This window comes from Prionailurus viverrinus, chromosome B2 (genome assembly GCF_022837055.1).
Source record: "Prionailurus viverrinus isolate Anna chromosome B2, UM_Priviv_1.0, whole genome shotgun sequence".
In the NCBI taxonomy this organism is placed as follows: domain Eukaryota; kingdom Metazoa; phylum Chordata; class Mammalia; order Carnivora; family Felidae; genus Prionailurus; species Prionailurus viverrinus.
In genome coordinates, this window is record NC_062565.1 from 133,297,585 (window position 1) to 133,323,765 (window position 26,181).

At 35.5% G+C, this 26,181-nt stretch overlaps 1 protein-coding gene across 3 annotated transcripts in view; it reads left to right on the top strand.

Moving 5' to 3' along the window:
- The window catches only part of STXBP5 (syntaxin binding protein 5), a 174,423-nt gene that overhangs the window by 18,578 nt on the left and 129,664 nt on the right, over positions 1-26,181 (top strand). For all 3 annotated transcript variants that reach the window (XM_047858198.1, XM_047858199.1, XM_047858200.1), the window contains exons 3-4: positions 9,071-9,152; positions 12,967-13,067. In XM_047858198.1, the coding sequence (XP_047714154.1) occupies positions 9,071-9,152; positions 12,967-13,067 (183 nt within the window). The remainder of the gene's footprint in view (positions 1-9,070; positions 9,153-12,966; positions 13,068-26,181) is intronic.

Genomic DNA, 26,181 nt, shown 5'->3' on the forward strand with positions numbered 1-26,181 from the left:
TCTCTGCCCCTCCACTGCTCATGTTCTGTCTCTCTGTCTCAAAAATGAATAAATGTTAAAAAAAAAAAAAAAGAATATAATGTTTTAACTTGTTCCATTAATAATTGCAATCATTTCCTGCCTTAAATTCTGTCTTTTGTTTTTGCCTATTTGTATTATCATTTATCATTCATACAAGCTGATTGTTTCTTTTGTATAACAGCTTTATGGAGTTATTTTTACATACCATATAATTCACCCTTTTAAAGTATATCGTTCAGGACTTCTCATTATATCCACTGAGTATGCAATCATTGGCATTTCTTAACTTCAGAACATTTTCTTTACGCCAGTAAGAAACCCCATACCTAGTATCAGTTGTCCTGCCTTACCTTCACAACCACTCACCTACTCTCTATTTCTATGGATTTATTCTGGACATATCATATAAATAGAATCATGTAATATGTAGTCTTTTATGATTGGCTTCTTTTACTTAGCATAATGTTTCTGAGGTTTATCCATATTGTGGCATGTATTAGTGGTTCCTTTCTTTTTATGGCTGAATATCTCATAAATACACTGCTTATTATTTAATAATCAGTTGATGGACATTTGGATTTTCCTCTTTTTTGACTCTTAGGAATAATGCTGTGAACATTTGTGTAGAAGTCTTGTGTGTATGTATATTTTCATCTCTCTTGTTTATATTCCTGAAGGAGTGGAATTGCAGAGTCATATGGTAACTCTGTGTTGAATGTAGAGGAATTGCCAATTATTTTCCAAAGTTGGTTGCACCATCTAACAGTAGTCCTACCAATAGTAACCAAGGATTCTCATTTCTCCATGTCCTCACAAACTCTTGTAGTTGTCTTTTATAATCATATTAGAGGAGGTGGAGCGGTATTTTATTGTGGCTTTGATTCACACTTCTCAAATGACTAATGATGTTGAGCATCTATTTATATTTTGGCTCTTTGTGTATCTTCTTTTCAGAAATATCTATTCATATCATTTCTCCATTTTTATTTTTTAAATGTTGGTTTATTTTGAGAGAGAGAGAGAGAGAGAGTGTGTGTTTGTAGGGGAGTGGCAGAAAGAGAGGGAAGATGAGAATCCCAAGCAGGGTATATGCACTGTCAGTGCAGAGCCTGACACAGGGCCTGACTCTGAGATCATGACCTGAGCTGAAACCAAGAGTTGGATGTTCAGCTGACTGGGGCACTCAGGAGTCCCTCCTTTTTCCATTTTTAAATTTGATTTTTTTTTTGTTATTCAATTGTAAAAGCCCTTTATATTTCTGGATAGTAAATCCTTAATCAGATACGTGATTTATAAATTCTCCTATTCTGTGGATTTTTTTTTCATTGTCTTGACGGTGTCTTTTGAAACACACAATGTTTTTAATGTTGATGAAGTCCAGTCTATCTATTTTTTCTTTTGTGGCTTATGCTTTTGGTATTGTATCTAAGAAACCACAACCTTATCTGAGGTCACAAAGATGTCTGTTTTCTTTTAGGTGTTTTATAATGTTAGCTCTTACATTTAGGTCTCCATTTTGAGCTAGTATTTTTTATATAGTGTGAGATAGGGGTCCAAATACATTTTTTTTTTCATGTGAATATACAGTTGTCCTAAGGCCATTTGTTGAAAAGAGTATTCTTTTTATATTGAGTTGTCTTGACATCCTTGTCAAAGTCAATTGATCATAAATGTTTATTTCTCGGTTGTCTGTTTACTCTATTGATCTAGCCATACGGTAGCTAATTATACTAATACCACACTGTCTTGATTACTGTAATATTGTATTAAGTTTTGAAATAGGGGAAATGTGAGTATTCCAACTTTGTTCTTCTTTCTAAAGATTGTTTTGGCTGTTCTGGGTCCCTTTCCACATTAATTTTAATCTCATTTTAGGCTCAACTTGTCAATTTCTGCAAATAGCTAGGATTCTGACAGACTGTGTTAATTTTATAGATCAGTTTGATGAATATTATTCTGTTCCATGAATATGGGATGTTTTTTCACTTCGCTCTTATTTCAACAATGTTTTGTTGCTTTCAGTGTTTTGTAGCATACAGTTTTGTAGCGTACAAAGTTTCAATGTTTTGTAGGGTACAAACAAAAAAACAATGTTTTGTAGCTTTCAATGTTTTGTAGTGTACACGTCTTGCATTTTGTTGAATAAATTTGTTCCTAAGTATTTTATTCTTTGAGATACTGTAAATGGAATTGTTTTCTTCATTTCACTTCTCAGATTGTTTATTGCCAATGTATAGAAGTACAATTGATTTTTGTATATTGATCTTGTGTTGTGTAGTCTTGTATTGTGCAATCACAACCTTTATTTGTTCAGTTGGTTTTTTTGTTTTTGTTGTTTGTTTGTTTTAGGGAATTCCTTAGAATTTTCCATATACAAGATCATGTCTTCTATGAGTAGAATAGTTTTAGTTTACTTCTTCCTTTTCCAGTCTGGACACTTTGTATTTCTTTTCCTTGCCTGTTTTCACCAGCCAGAACATCCTGCATATGTTGAATGGAAATGGTGAGCACTAGTGGACATTGTCTTTTTCCTGAGCTTAACAGGAAAGTATACATTTTAATCTTTCAGCATTAAGTATGATGTGAGCTGTGGGTTTTTCATACATGCCCTTTGTCAGGCTGAGGAAGTTCCATTTTCCTTGAGTGTTTTATCATGAAAGGGGGATGGATTTAGTTAAAGGCTTCTTCTGTGTCCACTGAGATGATCATGTGATTTTTGTCCTTTATTCTACTAATACAAGTCTGTGATTCTATGGGCTTTTGAAGGATAGGGTTGTTTACTCATTTTAGTATCTTGCGTAATTTGGTAAGAACAGTTCCTCTCATATAGCTTCAGTCTCTAAAATGTTTGTAGGCTGATCATTTTACACATGAAAACATTTGTAAGGAGGCAGTCTCAAAATTTTGACTATAATTAGAATAGAGAACTCCGCTTTTTGCTAATTCTGCTTGGCTATAGTGTTCTACTATTAAAATTAGTAGGTATTTGTTACCGTGAACTAACATGAGGAATGAGTCTGAAAAAAAATTTTTTTAGTGTTTATTATTTTGAGAGAGGGAGAAAGTACATGAGCTGGGGATAGGCACAGAGACAGGGAGAGAGAGAATCCCAAGCAATCTCCATGCTGTCAGTGCGGAGCCCCATGCTAGGGTTCAATCCCAGGACAGTGAGATCATGACTTGAGTGGAAATCAAGAGTCAGGTGCTTAAAGGACTGAGCCACCCAGGTTGTCCCTGGAAAACATTTTTTGATTGGTGTGTTGCTTTTGCCCAGTTGCCTTTATAATGTTTACTTGCTACTAAAAGTTGCATTTGGTCTAATTTTATAGTTTTAGACCAGTCTGACTTTATTTTGTACTCAGGTAAAAAATATTATAGATGTTTCTTCTGTTTTCATTCCCTGGTTTTAAAATGAGTGAAAGCAAGTCGGGAAGTGACATTTACATTCTAACCAAGGCCCATGGATACAAAAGCACCTGGCTGTTGGGAGTCCCAGACAGACCAGGTCCGACCACTCTCTTCTGACAAAATCAAAGCAGAGAGATGAGCGGTGGTGAAACAGGAAAGGAATTTATTTCCATGAGGCTACCACAGGGAATACAGCAGGCTGGAGTCTCAGACTGTCTTCAGTGTGCTTAAAATACTTCAAGAAAATGTGGGACAAACCTCAGTGGGTACACGCAGGTGGGCAGTAAAGGTCAGGTTGATCATTGTCTCAGGGTCAATTCTGTGAGCTCTTGCTGGTGTTGGGGCAGTCCCTGTTGCTTGAGGGGGTAGTTTTGGTTCCATCATGGGATGCTTTGCCCAGTGGGTCCTTTGCTTGAGTTAGAAGATAAGCTGGAAAGAAGAACTTAACAGAAAGTACTGATTAAGGTCAAAATGGAGATAAAGTCCTCGTTTAATATGTGAAAATTGGCTCTTTTTTGGTGAATTAAGCCTTGGTGATGTATATATAAATATTTGTATGCATATATGTGTGGGGGGGTACTGGATTTAGCTTGCCAGGCTTCAAACCCAGCTTCTTTATTAAGTAGCTGGATGGCCTTAAGTAACCTTGTTGTATCTCAGTTTCCTCTTTTGTAAACAACAGAGCCTATAGTAGAGGTACTCTTGTAAGCTAATACATATATAGTACTTGATACATATTAAGTGTTTAATAAGTGTTAATTACTGTGATGATGTACTTAAAGGCTCCCTAATTCCTCCTTTATTCCTCCTGTTCCAAAATACAAAACAAAAAAACCCATTTAGACAATTGAATGAATGTTTATTTTGAATTTGAATTTGATTATATAATGTTATAGAAGGTTTAACTGGTTTTGGTCTCTTTTTCTGTTTATCTTTCCAATTACCTCTTTTTCATTATTCTTCAGTAATTGCTAGTTTCATCATGTTTTGTTTTTGTTTTTTTTTTTTCATTAAGTATTTCTTTTCTCCCTGTTGCTTACTTAGAGGTTCATACCTAAATTCAAAGACTTTGATTTCAACCTGTTTTAGTCTTGTCTTCTGCAGCTCTTATTCAGGAGTTATGATGGTGCTTGTTTGGACAAAACCCATAAGTAGTTGTGCACGCAGTTTGTGGCCTGTGTCATGGGCCATATAAATGAATTGGTTTACTCCAGAGACAAAGATGACAGTGGGATTAGGTAGATACCCTAGCTCTTGATAGGCGAGCAGTAAAAAAAAACAACAAAACAAACAAAAAAGAGACTAAAGGTATCCATTATAGGAAGATAAGACCATTTTAAAAAGAGTACACTGGAGTTCAGAATTATAAGGTAAGCTATATTGACACCAAGAAATACTCAATGTAGCCTTACAGTTTGCCTTTGTCTTATAATTGATTGCTGCATATAGAAAGGAGCAGACACCATTATAATTACAGGTATAACTATATTAGGAATCTAATATAGTCAAAGTTGTTTTTTTTCTTACATTATGATATGTCAGCTGTAGGGTATCTTTAATTCTTGTTAAAGTAGTGAATATACCAGTTAAATAATGATAATGGCTACCATTTGGGGAGTACACTCTCAGTGGTTTTAATTCTCATCATAGTTCTGCAAGCTAGGCTAGATAGGTATCTGCATCTTATAGATAAGAAAGTGGAGCGTTGGAATAATTCTCAGGTCACAGCAAGTACTGGTGGAGCCGGCATATGAACCGACTTGAAAGTAGGTGTCTTAATTAATTCTCACTGTGCCTCAGATGTTCCTGTGGCACATCAACAACAACAAAACAAAAAGGATACCTAATTAGGCTACTTCTCAGGCAATTTGGGTTTAGTAAATTTGCAGTAGAGCTGTGATTCTGACACACTGCCAGGATTGAGAACTACTTGCTTTGGAACTTACAGTCTTTCAAACTAATATTTTTTGATTATATGTAAGTAATTTCCATTCCTTAAAATTTTATTTTAAGCTTTTTGTTACAATGAAGTAATGACTTAGGGTTTTTTCCCCAACACATGGGACTTTTATAGTATCAGGATCCTTCAGGGCTGGCTGCAGCATAGTACTACCTTATCCAAAGGAAAAAGGAAAGAAATCAGTAGTAACCTTGAGAAAAAGCACTTATCTGAGCCTCAGAATTATCATTTGTAAAATATGGATAATAACTACCTTTCAGAGTTACCGTGAAGATTACAGTTATGTATTTAAGATACAGAGCCTAAAACTTAGTAGATAGTGCTTCTTGTTTATTAAAGTATATTTATCATCTTAGGTGTGACTATGTAATATTAATGTCATAAAAAAGTGCAGTTTTTCTGGCCCCATACATAGAGTAAGAACAGACCTTTCTTGACCTCCATGTAACCGACTTCCTGGACTTACAGATACTTTCCAGTCTCTATGAATAAAATATTGATTGATGCTCACAGCATGCTGAAGTTTTCAAACCATTGGGCCCTAATTAGCAGAGCTGTTTGCTTATACTTTACTTAACCAAGAATCGGTTCTGTGTATTCCCACATCTGTTTGTGCCTGTTATATTTGATGTTATAATCAAGTAATTAGTTCACTTTGAGAATATATAAACTGATGGGGCGCCTGGGTGGCGCAGTCGGTTAAGCGTCCGACTTCAGCCAGGTCACGATCTCGCGGTCCGTGAGTTCGAGCCCCGCGTCAGGCTCTGGGGTGATGGCTCGGAGCCTGGAGCCTGTTTCCGATTCTGTGTCTCCCTCTCTCTCTGCCCCTCCCCCGTTCATGCTCTGTCTCTCTCTGTCCCAAAAATAAATAAAACGTTGAAAAAAAAATTTTTTTTAATAAAAAAGAATATATAAACTGATGAAATGTGAATACAAAATGGAGGGTTTTTTTTTTTTAAGTTTATTTATTTGAGAGAGAGAGAGAGAACATGAGCAGGGGAGGGGCAGAGAGAGAGAGAGAGAGTATCTGAAGCTGACTCCATGCTGTCAGTGCAGAGCCTGGCATAGGGCTTAATCCCACAGACCGTGACGACATGACCTGAGCCAAAGTCAAGAGTCCACTGTTTAACCAACTGAGTCACCCAGGCGCCCCAGAGGGTTGGACTTCATGAAGGTCAGTCACCTAAAATTTCTCTGATGCTGTGTGTATAAGATAACAGTAAATGATCAGAAAAGAAATAGATTCTTTTTTTTTTTTTAATTTTTTTTTTCAACGTTTATTTATTTTTGGGACAGAGAGAGACAGAGCATGAACAGGGGAGGGGCAGAGAGAGAGGGAGACACAGAATCGGAAACAGGCTCCAGGCTCCGAGCCATCAGCCCAGAGCCTGATGCGGGGCTCGAACTCCCGGACCGCGAGATCGTGACCTGGCTGAAGTCGGACGCTTAACCGACTGCGCCACCCAGGCGCCCCGAAAAGAAATAGATTTTATGTGAATGCCACACTTAGAATGCATTGCCAGTATCTTTAAAGTTGCATTTAAAATATTAAACTACAAATCCTATACCGGGGTAGTTATAGCTATGTTTTATTTAAGAAAAACAATTCTGAACTCTAGTATTCAGTTAAAGAATACTTTAGGGGTGCCTGGGTGGCTCAGTCAGTTGAGTGTCTGACTTCAGCTCAGGTCATGATCTCGCGGTTTGTGAGTTTGAGCCCCGCGTCGGGCTCTGTGCTGACAGCTCAGAGCCTGGAGCCTGCTTCGGATTCTGTGTCTCCCTCTCTCTCTGCCCCTCTCCTGCTCACGCCCTGTCTCTCAAAAACAAGGAAACATTAAACACTTAAAAAATATATATAGAAGTGTTTGGATAATATCACAAGATATGCAAAATTATATATGATTTCTGAAAAATATGATAGGTAAATAGAATTTGTATGATTTTTCATAATAGCTCACATTTTTCATTAACTTCTCATCTGATAATAAGAGAAGTTTTACTCCATGTAAAATGAGAATTTTAGAATATGCTGATTGGTGCCAGCAAGACTAATTTAGCTGGATGGATTAGAATTAGACTCACTCTGCTAGCTAAAAAGGCAGAGTCTGTGCTGTCATCCTGACAAAAGAAATGGATGAACAGAGATGTAGGTTTTTCTTTCTTCGGCCAAAGAGGTGTGATTTGGTACCGTGCCAAAATCTAGCTCCCTGTAGATGCTTTTGGGCAATTGCTGTAGTGAAAATAGTACTATTAATACTGATGACGATGATGGTGATGGTAAAAGTTTAAAGATGTTTAAAGAGTAGGGTAGTATAAGCTAAACATGCATGATTAGTCTATTCGTTTATGAAATATTAGAACAATTAATTGCTGGCAATAAAATGAACAAAATCCCTGGAAAATAAATATCTCCTAGAAAAACTTCTAGAACTCAGAAGGAAAAGGTGCATAGAAAATAAGAATTTAACTTTTAGTGTGATTATTTTTACTTAAGAACCCTAGGGGGCATGTATTAATAGAATATAGGAAATAGTCTATATACCTGAATATGGCATTGTATAAAGAGAGCTACAGTTTTATTAAATCCCATCATATCTTGGTTTTAGATGTAAATTTTTGTTTTCAGTTAATATTTACTAACAATTTTATTAAATCCCATCATATCTTAGTTTTAGATATAAATTTTTATTTTCAGTTAATATTTATTAACTAGTGAAAAGTAGATTAGCGGCATGTTAAAATGGCTAATTTCTTATTTCAAGTTTATGAAAATAAAAAGCATGTAACAATGTCTGGCACATAGTAAGTTGTATAAGTGTTTGGATTTTTTGTTTTGTTGTTAGCATACCTTAGTATTAAGAGTATAGACTCGGGAGCCAGATTGCTTATTCAGATCGGTCCTCTGCTGCTTTCTAGTCGTGTGACTTACAAGTTACTTGATTCCTCTGTGCTTCAGTTTCTTATTGTTCATAGGGGAGAAACTATATATTCTTCATAGAATATGAGAATTAAATGAGTTAATATATATGACATGTTTAGTATAATGCCTGACACAGAAAATGTGTGTTTATTTTTATTATCATGGGGAAATTAATAGAAGTTTGCATATTTTGTATTCAAGCCTGTTGTAAAAGATTGATATGTTCATTGGTAATATAACATGCCACAATTGCAAACATGGTTATATTAACTTACACTATTGAAAAATAACACTATAGGTATGAACGATGCCACTAAAAAGATTGGCTCCAAAAGCATTATTCTAAAATGACATGTCTCTGCTTTTCAGATTTGTTTGCTGTCTTGGGCAAAATTGGATGTTCTGCAGATCAACTATCTTTTCTCTTTTTATTTTAAGGGAAAGAAAAAAAAATACCTGAACCAGAGTAAAGTGTATTAAATATATTTTGTGTTCTGTATATTGTTGTTTTTGATAATTCTTTTGTTTTCTAGAAAGAACAGCTACTTATTTCTTCTAGACCTATAATCTCTGAGACTTCTGATTATGAGCAGAAGCTAGCTGATTTGATTGATGTGTAATAAATGTAACTCTGAATCTCAATCTCAGTAAAAAGCCTGAATTGAATATCAGGTCATTGGAATGTTGGTCTATTATATAACTTAGCAATTGCTGTAAAAAGCCCACGCATACCATAGACTCCTTAATGAAATTAATCACAGCTTTGGTCGTCCAGGAGTAGAATGTTATTGTCAACATGACAGTGGAGCTGCAGTAATCCAGCTTCAATTCCTGATTAATGAGGTTAGTGAATTGCTTTAATCTGTCCTACTTATATATGAAATAGGGGCACATCTGGTCTTTCAGATTTCTTGCATGCATTCATATTTAAATATTTGTACAAAAGTGAATTTTTTAAAGATCAGAGCTAATAGCAGTTCACTTTATGGCATCATGGGAAGTTACATAAATAATGTAAGATGTTTCTCAAGACAGTGTTGCAAATAGAATGGAATAAGGTGCTACATTATGTTTTATTTCATGGATATTGAAAGTTATGTAACGTTAAAATCTGTATTAAAAAACTGTTTTTAGAGATTGAGTTTATTATAAACGACAAAATGTACTTCTCTAATAAATTGTTTGAAATATAACCAGGAAACAAAAATCCATTAGAAACTGGTTATTGTCCAAAATTCTTGTTTTGTCACTTACTGGTTCAAGTAATTGATGATGCCTTTCTTTTTGATGGAGTATAAAGTTAGGAAGGAGCTCAGGAAACAAATACTATTTTATCAGCAGTGTAGACAGCATGCTTGCAGGTTTTAAAAAAAGTTTTTGCCATGACATGGAGCTGGAGAGTATAATGCTAAGTGAAATAAGTCAGAGAAAGAGAAATAACATATGATTTCACTCATATATGGAATTTAAGAAACAAATGAGCAAAAGGAATAGAAAGAGACAAATCAAGAAACAGACTCTTAATTATAGAGAACAAAGTGATGGTTATCAGAGGGGAGAAGGGTGTGTAGGGATGGGGGATAGGTGATGGGCATTAAGGAGCGCACTTGTCCTGATGAGCACCAGGTGAGGTATGGGAGTGTTGAATCACTATGTTGTACACCTAAAACTAATATAACACTGTATGTTAACTAACTGGAATGTAAAAAAGAATAATAAAAAGTTAAAAAACTAAAAATATGAGCAACACTGAGAATGATGTTTATTGTATGCAGTGATGGACAGGAAAAGCTGGTCATAAGAAATTACTCCAGAAAAGTCTCTTCTATCTTCAGATGTGGTGATAGTCTGTGGACGTTCTTTTTGCCCTCATGTCCTTAGGTCCCGTGGAATAAATTCTTAAATATACATGAGTGGAAAAAAACAATACTTGATACCTCTAACCTTATGTAAAATGTTTTTATTTATATCAGAATATTAATATGCAGTTGTTTAGGCTTTTCAGGGTCAGAAGTGTAATTTAAAAACTTCAGTGTTCTGTGTAGAATTGTGTCATAGGTATTGTAAAATGTTAAAGTACAAAAGAAATCATAATATAGAAAGTTGTGGAACCCTGTTAGGAGGACTCAAGATTAGTTTCCTGTTTTTAAAACACTTTTGTTATGAAATAATTCTATTAGCAGTTAGTTTCAAAATAAAGAGGTCCTGTGTGTACTCCACCCAGCTTCCCCCAATAGTAACATTATGCATAACAGTAGTAAGATCTCAAACCAGCAAAATAACGTCCATATACTACTATTAGCTAGACTATAGACCTTATTTAGATTTCACCACCAGGTTTCTACATGCACTCGTGTGTGTGTGTGTGTGTGTGTGTGTGTGTGTGTGTGTGTGTGTGGTTCTGTGCAGTTTTATGACACATATAGATTTGTGTAATGACCACCTTGAACAAGATACAGATCAGTTTCATCATCATAAAGAAATTCCCTAAGGCTACCCTTTTATAATTGTGCCCCTTCCTGCTCTCAGTCCCTAATCCCTGGCAACCATTAACCTGTTCTCCATCTTTATACTTGTGTTAAGATTATTTCTTAAGGCTGTACATGAACCAGGGCACCTGGGTGGCTCAGTTTAGTGTCTTAATTTCGGCTCAGGTCATGATCTCACTGTGAGTTTGAGACCTGTGTCAGGCTCTGTGCAGACAGCACGAAGCTTGCTTGAGATTCTCTCTCTCCCTCTCTCTCTCTGCCCCTCCCCTGCTCACTTGCTTTCTCTCTCTCTCAAAAGAAATAAACATTAAAAAAAGAAGCTGTACATGAACCAGTGTAAATAACATATTGCAGATTACCTATACACCTAAATTTTAGAAATCTTAAGTAGTTTATGTTGTCATTTGTATTACAGGGTTCTTTTTTAATAGGAGTCATCATAGAGTTCTTGGATGTGACTTTTTATTTTACATGCTCGAATGTTACTTTTTGAGTACTTAAAGGTGATGTTACTGTTTTAAAAATGCTTTTCAAAATATGAATATTTAAATGAGGTTAGATATGGAAATCTGATCATTGAGAGTAGGCATTTGCTTTTGTTTTTAGTAAACCATATATATAGGTAAAGGAGCCATCAGAGGAGGTAGTCAAGCTGTTATTGCCATTCTGGCTCTACATCTCTTCTTGAGATTTCAAAACGGTGTGTACATCATGAGAGAGAAGTTGACATGCTGTGAAACTATGGTGGAAATAAGAATGAAGAGTACAGATCTTTGATACTCTGAATCCTTTGAGTTTCACTGCTTCAAAATGATGTATTTTTTATATATTTTTGTTTACCTTTTTTTTTTTTTTTTTTTTTTTTTTTTTTAGGGAGAGAAAGAGAAAGCGTGAGTGGGAGAGAGGAACAGAGGGAAAGAGAGAGAGAATCCTGAGCAATTCCGTGCCCAGTGTGGTATCTGACACAGGGCTTGATCCTACTACCCTGGGATCATGATCTGAGCTGAAATCAAGAGTCGGGTACTCACCCAGCTGAGCCACTAGGCATCCCTGCTTCAAAGTGATATTAGATAAGACGATGCTTTCTAGTGAAAGGGAGAGTATGTGGACTTTATTTCTGCTTACTGGTAGTCATGTAGCAGTAGGAATTACACAATAGAGTAGCCTCCATAGAATTGCGAAAGGGGAAAGACCTTGGAGAGATGATTTAATGTAAATTTTGCCTTTAGAGCTATTTTAATCCTCTCTGATAAATGAGAAACTCTTAGGTTAAAAAGGGGGATTTTAAAATTTCTCATAATAACCTAAATGATTAGAACTGCAAATCCTTTTTGAAATTAACATAAATTCTTCATATTACATTTTTTAAAATTTATTCTGTCAGTAGAGATGAAAAGTATCTGACTCTTTTGAGGAAAACATGCGCATGTCTTAATAAATCAGCCTCAGTCCAGAGATTCTTAATCCTGTTCACACATCAGAATCACCTCTGAAGATTTTTATAAATACACAGAGGTCCTTGCTCTGAAAATTCTGGTTTGTCAGGTCACGGGTGAGACTGAGCTTCCTGTGTGATTCTCACCTAGGACCAGAGATTTTCTTCTCCATGCTTAACAGGATTTAATACTATCAGATATTTTAACTTTCTAAACTGGTTGATTGTTCAACCCTTTAAATATTGAAGTTAGAGTGTGCTAAATGCTATCTTTATTTTCTGTATCATTCTAGTAGTAGAATTAGGATCTAGGCATAGTACATTCAGAAGAATTTGTCTTAAGCCAAATAAAATGCGAAGGTTCCTTCATATTGTATTTTTATTTTACCCAAGGAAGATGTACGGTAGTGGTCAAGCCACCCAAATAGTCTGACCTCTAATTTTATGTAGCTAGTTATCAACCTTAATATCCAACTAGATTCTAGTATGCTTGTAGTGTATAAGATACTAAATTATACTTTATTGAAGTTAAAACATTTCTTACACATACATATACATGTAACACACCGTTTTACACCTGCTGTTTAGAATTTGGGTGAGGCAAATATTTCTCTAAACTAAACCTATTGGCAGAAAGTTTTGAAGTCTGGGAAGATTTTTTTGGCAGCTCTTTAGTAGCTTTAGTGTTTGCAAAATATATTCTGTGTAAAATGTATTACATTTTATTTTTAAGGGAGCTCTCGTGAGTGCCTTGGCTGATGACACCTTACATTTATGGAATTTACGTCAAAAGAGACCTGCCATATTACATTCACTTAAATTTTGCAGAGAAAGGTAAGAATTCTTTGTTATCCTATATATAAGATATTTGTTATTCTATTTTGAAATGTTTTCTTTGAATTTTATTCCTTGATTTTATTTTTTTGTGATAGACTTTATGCACAATCTAAAAAATAATTCAAAAACTTCAAAGGATATACAATAAAAAGCAAGTTTCCTTCCTTTCCAGACCCATTTCCCTCTCCAGAGACACCACATAAATTTGTTTTGTGTCCTTCTAGAAACACTTAGTCTGTGCATGTAGGCAAAAATCTCTGTATGTAGCTCCCTTTTTTTTTTTTTTTTTTTTTTTTTTTTTTTTTTTTTTTTTGCATAAAAGGGAAGGCATTATATATTCCTTCTATAATTTGTGTTCACTCAATAATATATCTGATTGTTAACTATTGGACACAGGCCAGCCTTCCTTTGTTATTTTCACAACAGCATGATATTCCATTGTATGGAAGTACCCTAATTTAGTCTTTATCAATGGACATTTATATCCTTTTCTGTCTGCTGTTCATTTCCTCTGCTGTGTTGTGATGTTATGTTACATATATGTCTTCATCTATTTATTCAAGTCTATCGGTAAGGTAAATTCGTAGAAGTATAACAGTTTGGTCACAGGAATCTCGTATATGATTTGTGAGCTTTGTGCTATGATTAGTAAGACCTTGTTTTTTACTTTCTTAATTCCAGTATAATGAACACACAGTGTTATGTTAGTTTTCAGGGTACAATATGGTGATTCAACACTTACGTACATTATTCAGCACTCATCATAAGGGTACTCTTAATCCTCTTTCACTTACTTTACCCATTCCCTCACCCACCTCCCCTCTGGTAACCATCAGTTCTCTATAGTTAAGAGTCTGGTTTTTTGGTCTTTTGTTCATTTGTTTTGTTTCTTAAATTTCACATGTAAGTGAAATCATATGGTATTTGTCTTTCTCTGACTTATTTCACTTAGCATTATACCTTCTAGATCCATCCATGTCGTTGCAAGTGGCAAGATTTCATTCCTTTTTATGGCCCAGTAATATTCTATTGTATATTAGACCTTTTCCACCCTAATTTGATTAAACATTCTCCCATATTTTATTTTTTTTTTAATTTGTAAAATTTAGTTTGAGAGGAATAGAGAGAACACATGTGAGTGGGGGAAAGGGAGAGACAGAATCCCAAGCAGGCTCCATGCTGTCAGTGCAGAGCCAACTTGGGGCTCAATTCCATGAACTGTGAGATCATGACATGAGCGAAAATCAAGAGTTGGACACTTAACCGACTGAGCCACCCAGGAGCCCCTCCCATATTTTCTTATAATGCTCTTAAAGTTGCATTTTTGTGCTAAATCTTTAATTCATCTAGAACTTACTTCGGCATGAAATAAGAGTAAAAAATATAGCCCCCCCATTGCTTATGAGATATATTTTTCGATGTATATATAAAAATGTGTGTGTGTGTGTGCGCACACTCATAAGCAGGAGCAGATGTGAATATATATGTATATGTGCCAAAGTTAAGAAATCTGGGTCTATGTAGTATCTAAATGCAATGAGGTTAATGTCTTTAGGCCCTGTTTTCTGTGAAAGCCAGGCATCAGACTGCCCAGTGCATATCCAAGGATCAGACCATTCCTGCTTTGATAAATGTTGATCTGTTCAGGTTATATAAATAGGTCAATTTGTAAGTCTGGTTTTTGCCCGCGGTGGCCCTCCAAAGTAGGCAAGCTAAAAAGGCTGGTGAGAATATAGCAGTTCAGACTTCTTTAGCCAACACCAAGACCTGTTTACACCTTGTGGTGTTCAGAGACCAGAGTTGGCCAGGATCAGTAGCAAAATTTGCTGTTGGGCTACATCTTGCTTGGGAAGATAGATCATCTTAGTAACTTTGAGTCATGGTTCTGCTTCTTCCAGGAAAGGGACAGAAGTGAAGGAGGAGTTAATGGAAGGAGGGAGGGTGACATAGGGCAGGAAAAGCAAACAGTTAACGTTCAGTTCTTTTCTACCTGCTAGGAATAGGGCCAGCCTCAACTTGCCAGGCAGAATTCCTTAGTCTCCTTGCCACCTGGATCGCAGGGGGAGTCCTACATCAACTTCAGATGCCATCAAGCAGGTGGAGATAGTGATAGACATCTTAGTGCTAGTGCACATCTTGTCAGTCTCATAGCACCTGCTGGAAATGGAAGTATAGGTCTAGCAGAGTTGCTGTCTTCCTGGTATGATTTTACCCCCCCCCCCCCCCCCGCCAAGGGCATTCGACAATGTCTATAGACCTGTTTTGTCACAGTTAGAGGAGGGAGGGGTGAGCAGTGCTACTCGCTTCTAGTAGATAAAGGCCAGGGATGCTGCCAAATATCTTACAGTGACAAAGCAGTCAGTCCCTCATAACAAAGAGTTTATCTGGTCCAAAATATCAAGAGTGTCATTGTTAGAAAACTGGACTCTAGCACATCACAGTGATTTCATTTGGTCCATGTAGTGTTGTGATCTGCTACCCACTGGAAGGATGCTGATGCTACCAGGATGTAGAATTCCAACAGAAGAATGCCTGTGATACCTCAGTGCCAGTGGCCTGTCCATATTTCTCACCGGGACACAGGAATGTAGCAGTATGTGGTCCAAAATCACAAACATATACTGTAGGTTATTATGGTATATCTTCATGCAGAAAGGTCTGAAGTTCAACGGGTTGCAGAATAGTCACAGTCTTATGATGGTCGGGTATGAAGTAAGTCTCTTCAATAGTGCTTCCAGGGATGGTCTCCAAGAAATTCTGGTAAAAGTGGGTAAAGAATGGCGAGTTCGTCTATAAGGTGCCTGTAGGCACAATCTTGACAAACAGAAGGCACCTTTGTGTGAAGTACAAAAAAGGAACCTGTCTTCTTGGTGAATGCAGCCTCAGAGTCCACCACTACCTTCCTGGGTCGGGTGCTATTATGCAGGGCATATTCTGCACAGTTGTATGCGATGGTCCTAAAAGTTACAAATGAAATAAACTGATAGAGTTCCCGGTTTTGAGTTTTGTAATAGTCTTTACCCACCTGACCAGCAGAAATTAGTTGGTCCTGTTCAAAGTTCAACTTCCCCTTGGACTTCATTAGGGCAATACTTGTTCCTTGAATGTCCCCTTAGCATGAGATCCTCTAGGATAGCTAGACTTGTATGGCAGCCATTGGACCTAAAATGTTAAGGAATGGGCTTGATGTCTCATGGATGAAGCTACTTATATTCTCTCAAGGCTGAAGTTCAGATTTCTTCAAGGGGCGGGAAGGAGAGAGGTAGCAATTGGGAGGAGCCTCACTTTCTTCTGTACTTAGCTACAGATGGGGAGAGGAAGGCACAGTAGAGGTTTCCTCCAGCTCTAGGAATATACCCTTGGTGGCAAAACTTAGCTGCCCGTCAGCCTGAGCTCTCTTTCAGGACTGTAATCTGTACCTGGATGGAAACCTTCTGTTAGAGCACCTATCTCTAGGTAGGGGAAGGGACAAAATCTTGCCATGCCCTGCTAGTCCTTCCATCTCCCACATTTGTAGGAATCTATCCTTTTTTTTCTTTTTTTAATTACTTTACATTCGGTAGTTATATCTGTGTCCATCAGGATAGTCTGTCTGGGTTATGCTATAATCTTTATGACTCAAGTCTTAATGACATAATACAATTTATTTTTGCTTATACTATACATCCTCTGTGGGTTTTCTGGAACTCTGTTCCTTTTCATTACCACTATTCCAGAACCTGGCTAAGGAACAGCCGGTCTTTACAACATTGCCAGTTACTATAGGAGGGAGAAAGAGACTGTGGTGACGCATGTGTTGGCTCTTAAAGTTTCTGCCTGGAAATGACACATCTCTTGCACTCTTATTTCATGGGCTGTGGGAATAAGTATCATGGCCATCTCTCATTTCACTCTCATCACCAACAATTTTAAAAAGCACGAAATCTTGTGAATATTTTTAATGACTACCAGAGTGCTTATTTTTATTCTTGACATGAAAGTACAATAACGAGTCGCCTAGTTGGTTTTCTCCTTATTTCACAGTGGATTTGGCCAACTTAATAGTAAATTACTCCATTTAATTTTTATGCCATTTACGTTTTTACTTTTGAGACTAGGAAAGGTAGAAAACTATGAAAATTTTTATTTAATTTAAATAACTTTTCATTTCATTACATTTGTTAAATAATGTAAACTTTTTATCATAATATTGTTTTATTTTTGTAAGTAAATTTTCTTAGTGTAGTAGAAATTTGTGAATATAATGGAAACTATATGTAGTGATTTAAATTATATTTTTTCATAATATGGATTTTTTCAGTTTTGACTTAGAAATTGTGCTAAAATACACGTAAAATTGATTATCGCAACCATTTTTGAGTGTACAGTTCAGTAGTGTTAAGTACACTCACATCTTGTACAACTATGTAATGTGGGTGTTTGGATAGAATTTCACTTTTTTGGTATTGAGGAAAATACCAAAAGAAATACCAAAAGAAAAAGAAATTGAGAGTCTCAAGTCTTAGTTTTAACTATATGAAATTGGGCAGGTTACTTTATTGCTTTGTGTGTTGGTGTAATGATTTGCAGAAATTTTTCCTCTTTGATCCATGTAATTCTTTATCATTTCTTTTCTCTCATATGTTAAAACAACTTCCTCTTATCCCAATTTATTCTATAGGTAATTATAGAATGCCTGTTATGTGCCAACTTAATGCTAGCTGCTGAGTGTGCTTTGGTAAACAAGACAGACTTGGGCTTTGCCATTAGGATCTTGGTCAAACTTAAGACGAGCTTAGCTTCCCAGATAGGCCTGTTAAAATGACATTTGTTCATAGTAAATAAATATGTATCTCAATTCCCGTAAATGATTTTGAGTTGGGGGATAACATAAACTTATAAATCTCCTCCTTGGTTAGCAACCTACGTATGCTGATTGTCAAGTTTAGTTCTTACCGTACGTGGTTACTTAGCTTCAGATACGATTTTCTCTATCATTGAAAAGCATTGTAGCATATTGGTTAAGAGTTTAGACTTTGGGCCAAACTGCCTATGTAGAATCTTAGTGCATAGCTCAGTCACCTATGAACTGTATGAGTTTTGTGATCTGTAAAATGGATAATTATTGTCTCACAAAAGCCCCAAGGTGCATATTATAAAGTTAATACATATAAAATAAGTAATATGTACAGAGCATTTGGAACAGTGCCTTAGAAATCACCTATATAGTTGTTTTTTTTTTTTAAGGTATTGTATTTACTTAAAGTAATAATTTTGTAACTTGAAGTATCTGCATCAGCTGTACCAGAGATTTGACTTATTAGACAGTCTTTATAGAAACAACTAGTTGACATTGGAAAATCATTAGAGCCGATGATATTGGCTCTACATGGCTTTATACATGTAACAGAGAGATTCTTTGGCTTTGGTGGAAAATGAGAATTTGACAAGTAAAATTCTGTCTGGTAGGTTTTTTTTGTTTTAATTAGAGTATGTTCCATTTAGCTTCTCTGTTTGTTTATTTATTTTAAGGAAGTTTAATTGGGAGGAGTTCATGGATTTATAAGCAACTACAACTATCTGTTCTGCTAGTTTTTTATCGCCTTGAACATGACCAGTATTCTCAACCATGTTAGAGCAGTTAAAAATATATGAAACATTTTAAGACTGAAGACTAAATTATAGATCTGGGATTTCCTCTTTAAAACCTTCTATTGTCTAATTATTATATCTCTAATAATTATCTCTAATAAATTCTGTGTTGTTCATAAAACACTTGCACATAAATGTTATTTAGTCTCTGGGGTCAAGAAAAATTTCCCCAAGTGAAATTTCAAAGAGTAGAATTTTTCTCCATAAATATGTTAGACACCTGAATAGCTGAGTCTTTAATACTGAAATTAATGTATTTCTTTTAAGATATATTTCTTTTATTCTGACACATTTATATCTATTCATTTGTTATTAGATACAAGTACTGGTTTAGAGACTAAAAAAAGCCTGCATGCATTCTAATGGTTAGCAAAATGCAATATTCCATGGAATACATTAGTAATAAAAAATTTCATCCTAACAATTATCAATGGTGCATCAGTGTCCAAAGTCCTTAAGAAAAGAAAATATTTCAGAGATGGAGTAATTTATTCAGATACTAGGACCTCAGTGGAGGAGTTGATGCCTGTAAGGTACTTCAGGAAGTGACTGCTGCTATAGCATTAGATTTTCTTAGTAGCAAAAAATAAATTATTGTAGAAACAAAAACTGATTTATCCCATTATACTCTTAATTAAAATATTACTTAAATTTGTGCTTTGCATATTCATGAGGCTTATAATTTGCTCAGTATAAACATGAACAGGGCATAGCTGTAAAAGAATATTTGGCTAGCTACCAGCCCTTAAAATATCTGTACAGGTCTTCCAAAGATTTTGAATTAATTCACTGCACATACTGAATAAGAAAAAAAAATAATCATAATATTGCAACAAATTAGAAATCTAGAATTATAGTTTTTGTAGTAATTGTGTCATATTGGCAAAATATTTCTCTTTTCAGTAGCTTAATGAAAAGTGTACAAGCATTAGAAATAAGAGTGATTTTGTGTGATGAAATTGAGGACTAGAACACAGTAATGGAATGGAATGCAGGCTGTTAGGAAGCCTGACAGAGGGTCTGCTATTCTGGACCTAATTCTAATCCAGGAAAGAGAATTGCTTGGAGTTCTGTGGAAGTGATGAGTCATCTCAGGGATTATTAGAGAACCATGTCCTGAGACAAAATTTAAAAAGAAAAAAGGAAACTGTCAGTGTTTATTTAGAGGGAAGATGATTGTGATTTGATGACCTTGAGACTGTAAAAGGAAAGATGGTCAGGAAGTGTTGGATAGCTTCCTAGAAGAAAATTATCCATAACTAAGAAATTCTGGCGAGGAAGTTCGGAGAGACATCCAAAGAGACTGGTCTAGTTACATAAGGGCCTTATGTATTCAGGTATAAAAAGATTGTATGGAAGGAGGGGGACACATAATCAAAGGTGAATATAAGAATAATTTATCTGTCTTAATGGGCAAAATGACCTAAGGCTTGTGAAAAATAATAAAGACAAAATAATGAAAACAGTTTACTTTTTATGTTGAGGGCAAGAAAGCTAGGTAGATTAATGATTGGTACAGTCGGGGCATATATTATTCCTCTAACTGTATTCATGCAATACTGGCTCAGACAAATTATGTCTTAGACTGCTAAAAAGGGTTGGCTCCTGTGCCATTATTGATTGGCCTAGGAGGAATATAGAGTGGGAACAGTGCTTTAAATTTGGAAATGAAAAAAAATACACTTTAGAAGGTGAATGATTTTCAGTTCAGCAAACATTGGGTGCATTCTGTGTGCTAGGTATTGGGATAAGAAAGATGAATAAAATGCTTGAATAGCTTACATCAGAGCCCAGACATATAATAAGTATGACATAATGTGGATAAATGTCATTTTAGAAGTTTATGTTAAAAACCTAGGATAGAATAACTAATTCAGTCTTTCAACTTAAAGATATACTGACTTCTTTTAAGACAGAAGTCAGTCATCAGGACAATGCAGACTAAAACCAACCAGATTATCCCTACACATCCATCAGAAGGGCTAAAACGTTGGCTTGGATGAGACACTATCGGAACTTTGCATATTCTGCTGGAAGTGTTAAGTTTTAGTCACTTCAGAAAAATGTTTTGCAGTATTCACAAATTCCATAACCCAACAGTTCCTGTCCTAAACATATATGTGGGGTAGACAGAATTTTAAAATGGGTCCCAAGATTACTGCTCCCTCATGTCCACACACCAACTCCTAGTTATTTATACAAACACTACTTAACTCTAGGTGAAGGTTTTTTTGTAGATGTCATTGAGGTCCCAATTAATTGACCTTATGATAGGGCAGTTATTCTCAGCAAACCTGATTTAGTTAACTGAGCCTTTAAAAAGGACTAGATTCTTCCTGGCACAGGGTTCAGGGCATGACAGGGATTCAGTGCAAGGGATATTGAGTCCTACAACCACATGAGACTGATTTCTACTAGCAACCTGCTAGACCTTCAGAGCAGATTCTTCCCAGAACCTCCAGAAGGGGACACAGGAATGTCTCCTGGCTGATGTTTGGATTTCAGCCTTCTGAGTCTGAATAGAGCCTATGAGTCATGCAGTGCCTGGACATCTGACCTATAGAAACAGAGAATAAATGAGTGTTTTCTTAGGTATTAATTTTGTGGTAATTTGTTACACAGCAATAAAAAAAAAAAAAAAAAAAAAAACGAATACAGATTTTGGTACCTAGAAGTGAGGTGGTGCTGTAGCACATACCTAAAAATGTGGAAATTGCTTTGGAACTGGGCAGTGAATAGAGGTTGAAAAAAATTGAGGAATGTGATAGAAGTCTAAATTGCATTGAGTAGGCTGTAGGGCTCTAGACTTGGAGACTACTGCCAATGAGGACATAGAAGGGAGAGAGGAACATCTTTTTGGAAACTGGATGAAGTGGTTCCTTGTTATTTAGCTGTGGTGGGAAGCTTAACAGAAGTGTCTCCTGTGTAATGTGTAAGTGATTAACTTGGATATTTACCTAATGAGATTTCCAAGGAAAGGGTTGACGGTGTCACCTGATTTTTTTTTTTTTTTTTTTTTTTTTGCTGCTTTATAGTAAAATGCAAGAAGAGAAAAATAAATTGAAAAAAGAATTATTAAAGGAACCAGGATTTGATGATTTAGGAAATTCTTACCCTGATCCAGTTGGTAAAAAAAATATTTCTCAGTATGGCATAGAGAAAAAACATGCAGGTGTGGCTGAACAACATTTTACTAAAAATCTAATGACTAAAGGTCCAAGTATGTAGTCACACAAAGAGCTCTTTTAAGAGATTGCAAATCTTTTTAATAAAACCAGAGAACCTCTAGAATGCTTTAAGATGCACAGTTTGAGAAAATTGTATAGCAGAATATTGCCAGCTTGGCCTGAAAGAGATAGTACAAAATGAAAGGAGGCTGCCAGCCAGAAGCAGTCTGATAAAACTACCTACTCCAGGCAAGTGCTATCTTGGATGAAAAAGGAAGGATGGTTAAGAGGGTGGAGCTGAGAGCTACAGAGGATTATTCCCAGACCTTGAAACCTAATTAAGAAAATCCCAACGTTTGATTTCAAAACTGTTAAGGACCAGTGACTCCTTTTTAACTTCCTCTTTTCCCAATTTTGAACAGGAATTTCTGTAACTGTTATCCTATGCTTGTCCCACCATTGAATGCTGAGAGTATTGGGGACAGATAATTTGTGTCTTTAGTTTCATAGGTCCACAGATGGACTGTAATTGTGCCCAAGAGCTATATCTAATGGATTCCAGTTGGGATTCTCATATGCAGCAAATTTAGATGATGAGATTTGGGATTTTTTAGCTGATGATAATTTAAGGGGATTTTGGACTTGATAATGTAATTGGTTGAGACTTTGGAGATGTAGGGATCAAGTGAATGTTTTTTTGTATTTGGGAGGAATGTGAATCTTCAGAGGTTAAAGGGCAGACTTAGAGCCAGGATTCTAACATGGTTCCCCAAGGTGTTGTCCCCTGGTATACATACACCTTCTCCTAATTATTCAACCAATGCTAATCAAAGTGATGCTGTGAAGGGATTTTTACAAATGTAATTGAGATCCTAAAGAAGTTGACCAGTCACACATGGAGTATATCTAACTGGTTTTAACTTTGGATTACCTGACTTAAAATGGCAGCAAGTGAGCAGAATTACACTGGTTGTTTTGGCTCACCTCTGGAACTCAGCCTCCAAAGGTATATGGGTATCTTGAGGAAGACATGGGTACTCTAATGAATATCTGAATAATGTTAAGAAGGAGTGGAGTGAGGAATGGATGTTAGGTAGATAAATAACCAATATCCATTATATTTAACTGCTTTCAGAATGAAGTTGATACACTTAAATACTTAGCATCCCCTAAAAGGTATTATAAGGTCTATGATTCTACTTATTACCATAATTAATTTTGCTATGCTTCTCCCTTTCATTATCTCCTTGACCTCATTTTTAAAAAACTTTTTAATGTTCTATTTATTTTTGGGAGGGGGGGTAGAGAGCGCACACGTGAGTAAGAGGGCGAGGGGCAGAGAGAGAGGGGGACAGAGGATCTAATGTGGGCTCTTCACTGACAGCAGTGAGCCTGATGCAGGGCTTGAACTCAAGAACCATGAAATCCTGACCTGAGCCGAAGTCAGACACTCAATTGGCTGAGCCACCCATGCACCTCATGACTTTTAATATTTTTTTTAATGAATGATCCTCTCTCCTACCTGTTTGTATGAGCTGATCTCCCTGCTTAGAACACACTTAAGATTCTCTTTCCGTGGTTAACTTGTCTTTGTCATTTCTTTTACAGATTTTTCTGTAAATTCTCTAGCGTGGGTTTTGTGCAGGTTTTGTATTATAGCATAGTATGATGCATTTTCCCTAAAATAGCACATACCGTGGTTACTGTAATTGCCTTGGTTCCTTGATTGTCTTATAGATTAGAATGTAAACTATATGTTTTTTTTTTTTTTTTAATTATTATTCTGTTTCCAGCAGTAATCTGGAATTGTAATGCCTGACATCTGGTAAATGCTCAAAAAATTGGGGATTGGTTGTTAACTCATTGTCTTTGCAGAAACAGGGGAATCTCTTCTTCTGTAAAAAGTATGGTGCTCCACAGACTGTGTTCCTTACCTGGGAGATAGGTTTAAGAAGTAAAGTCTTCAAACAGAAAAACATGAGAGTATTTGCTTTCTGTATAATCTTTATTCCTCCACTAATAGATCCCAAACTAGTTAGGTTGTTTGATTATCTTTGGAGTGCTATTTGGTCCTTGGCCCACAGCAAGGCTTTTAAATTTTTTTCTTTTTTGGTAAAAAGAGTTAGATGGGAGAATAAAGAGCTTTGAGCAGTAGCTTTCTTTTTACTGAACCAGCATGCCTGGGAGGTATAGCAGACTTCCATCTGGAATAGTTTGACAGTGATTTTTAAGATGAAGGTTTTATTTTTCTTTTTTTCCCTTACTGTATTAACACAAATTCTCAGAACAGTGTTCAATGATATTTTTGATAGCAAGTATATTTTTCTTAGTGATAATTTTAATAATACTGCCTTTAGGGCTTTACTATTAAGTATAACATAGGATGTTGGTTTAAGATTGAACCTTTTTTTCCTTTAAGAGTTGGCTGTCAATAATGGAAATTAAATTTTAATTGGATGCCTTTTTAGCCCCTTTTTAGATTGTCGTGTGATTTCTCACCTTCCTTTTTTTCTGGATGGCATTAATAGATTTCCCAATACTAAGCATTCTTGTATGCTTGTGAAAATTTTGGAATAGTACTGATAGTTCTTTTATTATATTGTTAAATATAGTTCTTAATATTTTCTTAGAACTTTTACTTTTGTTCAAAAGTGAGATTAGAATATAACTTTTTTTCTGTAACTGTCAGTTTTGGGATCAGGGCAGATACTTCCTTCATACAATGAATTGAGTAACTTTTGTGTCTTTCTCCTTTTCTTTCTTTCTTTTTCTTTCTTTCTTCCTTTCTCTTTCTCTTTCTTTCTTTTCTTTCTTTCTTTCTTCCTGTTCTAGAACAGATAGAGAAATTAATAGAGGAATTACATGTTTGCAGAATGTTTTCAGAGTATATTTAAACTTTTTAGAACTGGATTTTTTTTGTATATAATTCTTAGATACATCAGTTTCATCTGTGGTTATTGATCCTTTATGTTTTTCTTGAAATTTTTTTATGATTCAGAATATCATCAATTTCATTAAGATTAGAGGCTGTATCTTACTGTATTCTTGTGTGCTTATATTTTTATACTCTTCATATCTTTATTTTATCATATAAGTATTAAATATAATTTGTCAGAGGCTTTTGTATTTAATTGTCTTTTAAATGTAGTCATTTGTGGATTTGTTTTATTTTTATCTTTTATTGATATCTAACTTATTTTAATCTCTATTCTCTCTCCTATTTTGTTTTTAATCTCTTGACTTAAAAGTAAAACTTATTTATTTTAACTTGCTTAAAAATTAAAACACTTTAGGGCATGAAAGTTATAAGATAAAGTCAGAGGATGGAGATTTGAACCTAAGAATTGTAAGGATTTTGGTGATGAAGACAGGAGAAAGAACAATGGAGAGAAAAGTAGTGATCAAAGGTATAAAGAAATTTTGTGGAGCTAAAATATCTTGATTTATTTTTTATTTTTATTTATTTTGAGAGAGAGATAGACAACAAGGCAGGGAGGGGCAGAGAGAGAGGGACACAGAATCCCAAGCAGGCTCCAAGCTGTCAGCACAGAGCCCAACACGAGGCTTGAACTCACGAACTGTGAGATCACGACCTGAACTGAAGCTGGATGCTTAAGCGACTGAGCCACCCAGCTACTGCCCCTAGCTAAAATATCTTTAGATTGTTAGGGCCAATGAATGCTCCAAAAACTGCTGATATACTGGAATTAAAAATACCTTAAAAATTATATTCTGACATTGTCAACTGTGAAAGAACTCAAAAAATACAGTAATCATCTGAAATTCCTCCTCTTCCCCAAATAATCATTCCTTCAGACCTTGTTAGAAAGCAACGATGTTGAATGTGTCTTAGTGTAAGGATAACTACTAGAAGGATACAAAATACATACTATTAAACTTTTAGAGGAAGAAAAAAGGAAATGAAAATGGAGATCAGGAAAAGCGAAAATAATAGAAAAAATATGGCTAAAGATGGAAAAAATAGTTCAGCTATATCAGTAATCAAAATCATTGTAAATATACTAAATTCACTTGTTAAAATTTTGAAATTTTTGATTCAGTTAAAAAAATGCAGTTACTAAACTTTTCATAAAAGATATACCTCAAGCTTAATTGCATAAAATTTGAAAGTATGTGGAAGGAAAAAGGGGAAAAAGCACACATCTTATGACAAAATTTACAGTGTTCTTAGAAGTAACACTAGCAAAAATGTGTAAGATCTATGTGGGGAAAATATTAAAACTAGTGAAAGAATCAAAGAAGACTTAGACAAATGGAGAGCTTCAGAAAAAGGAATATTCAAGTTTTAAAAT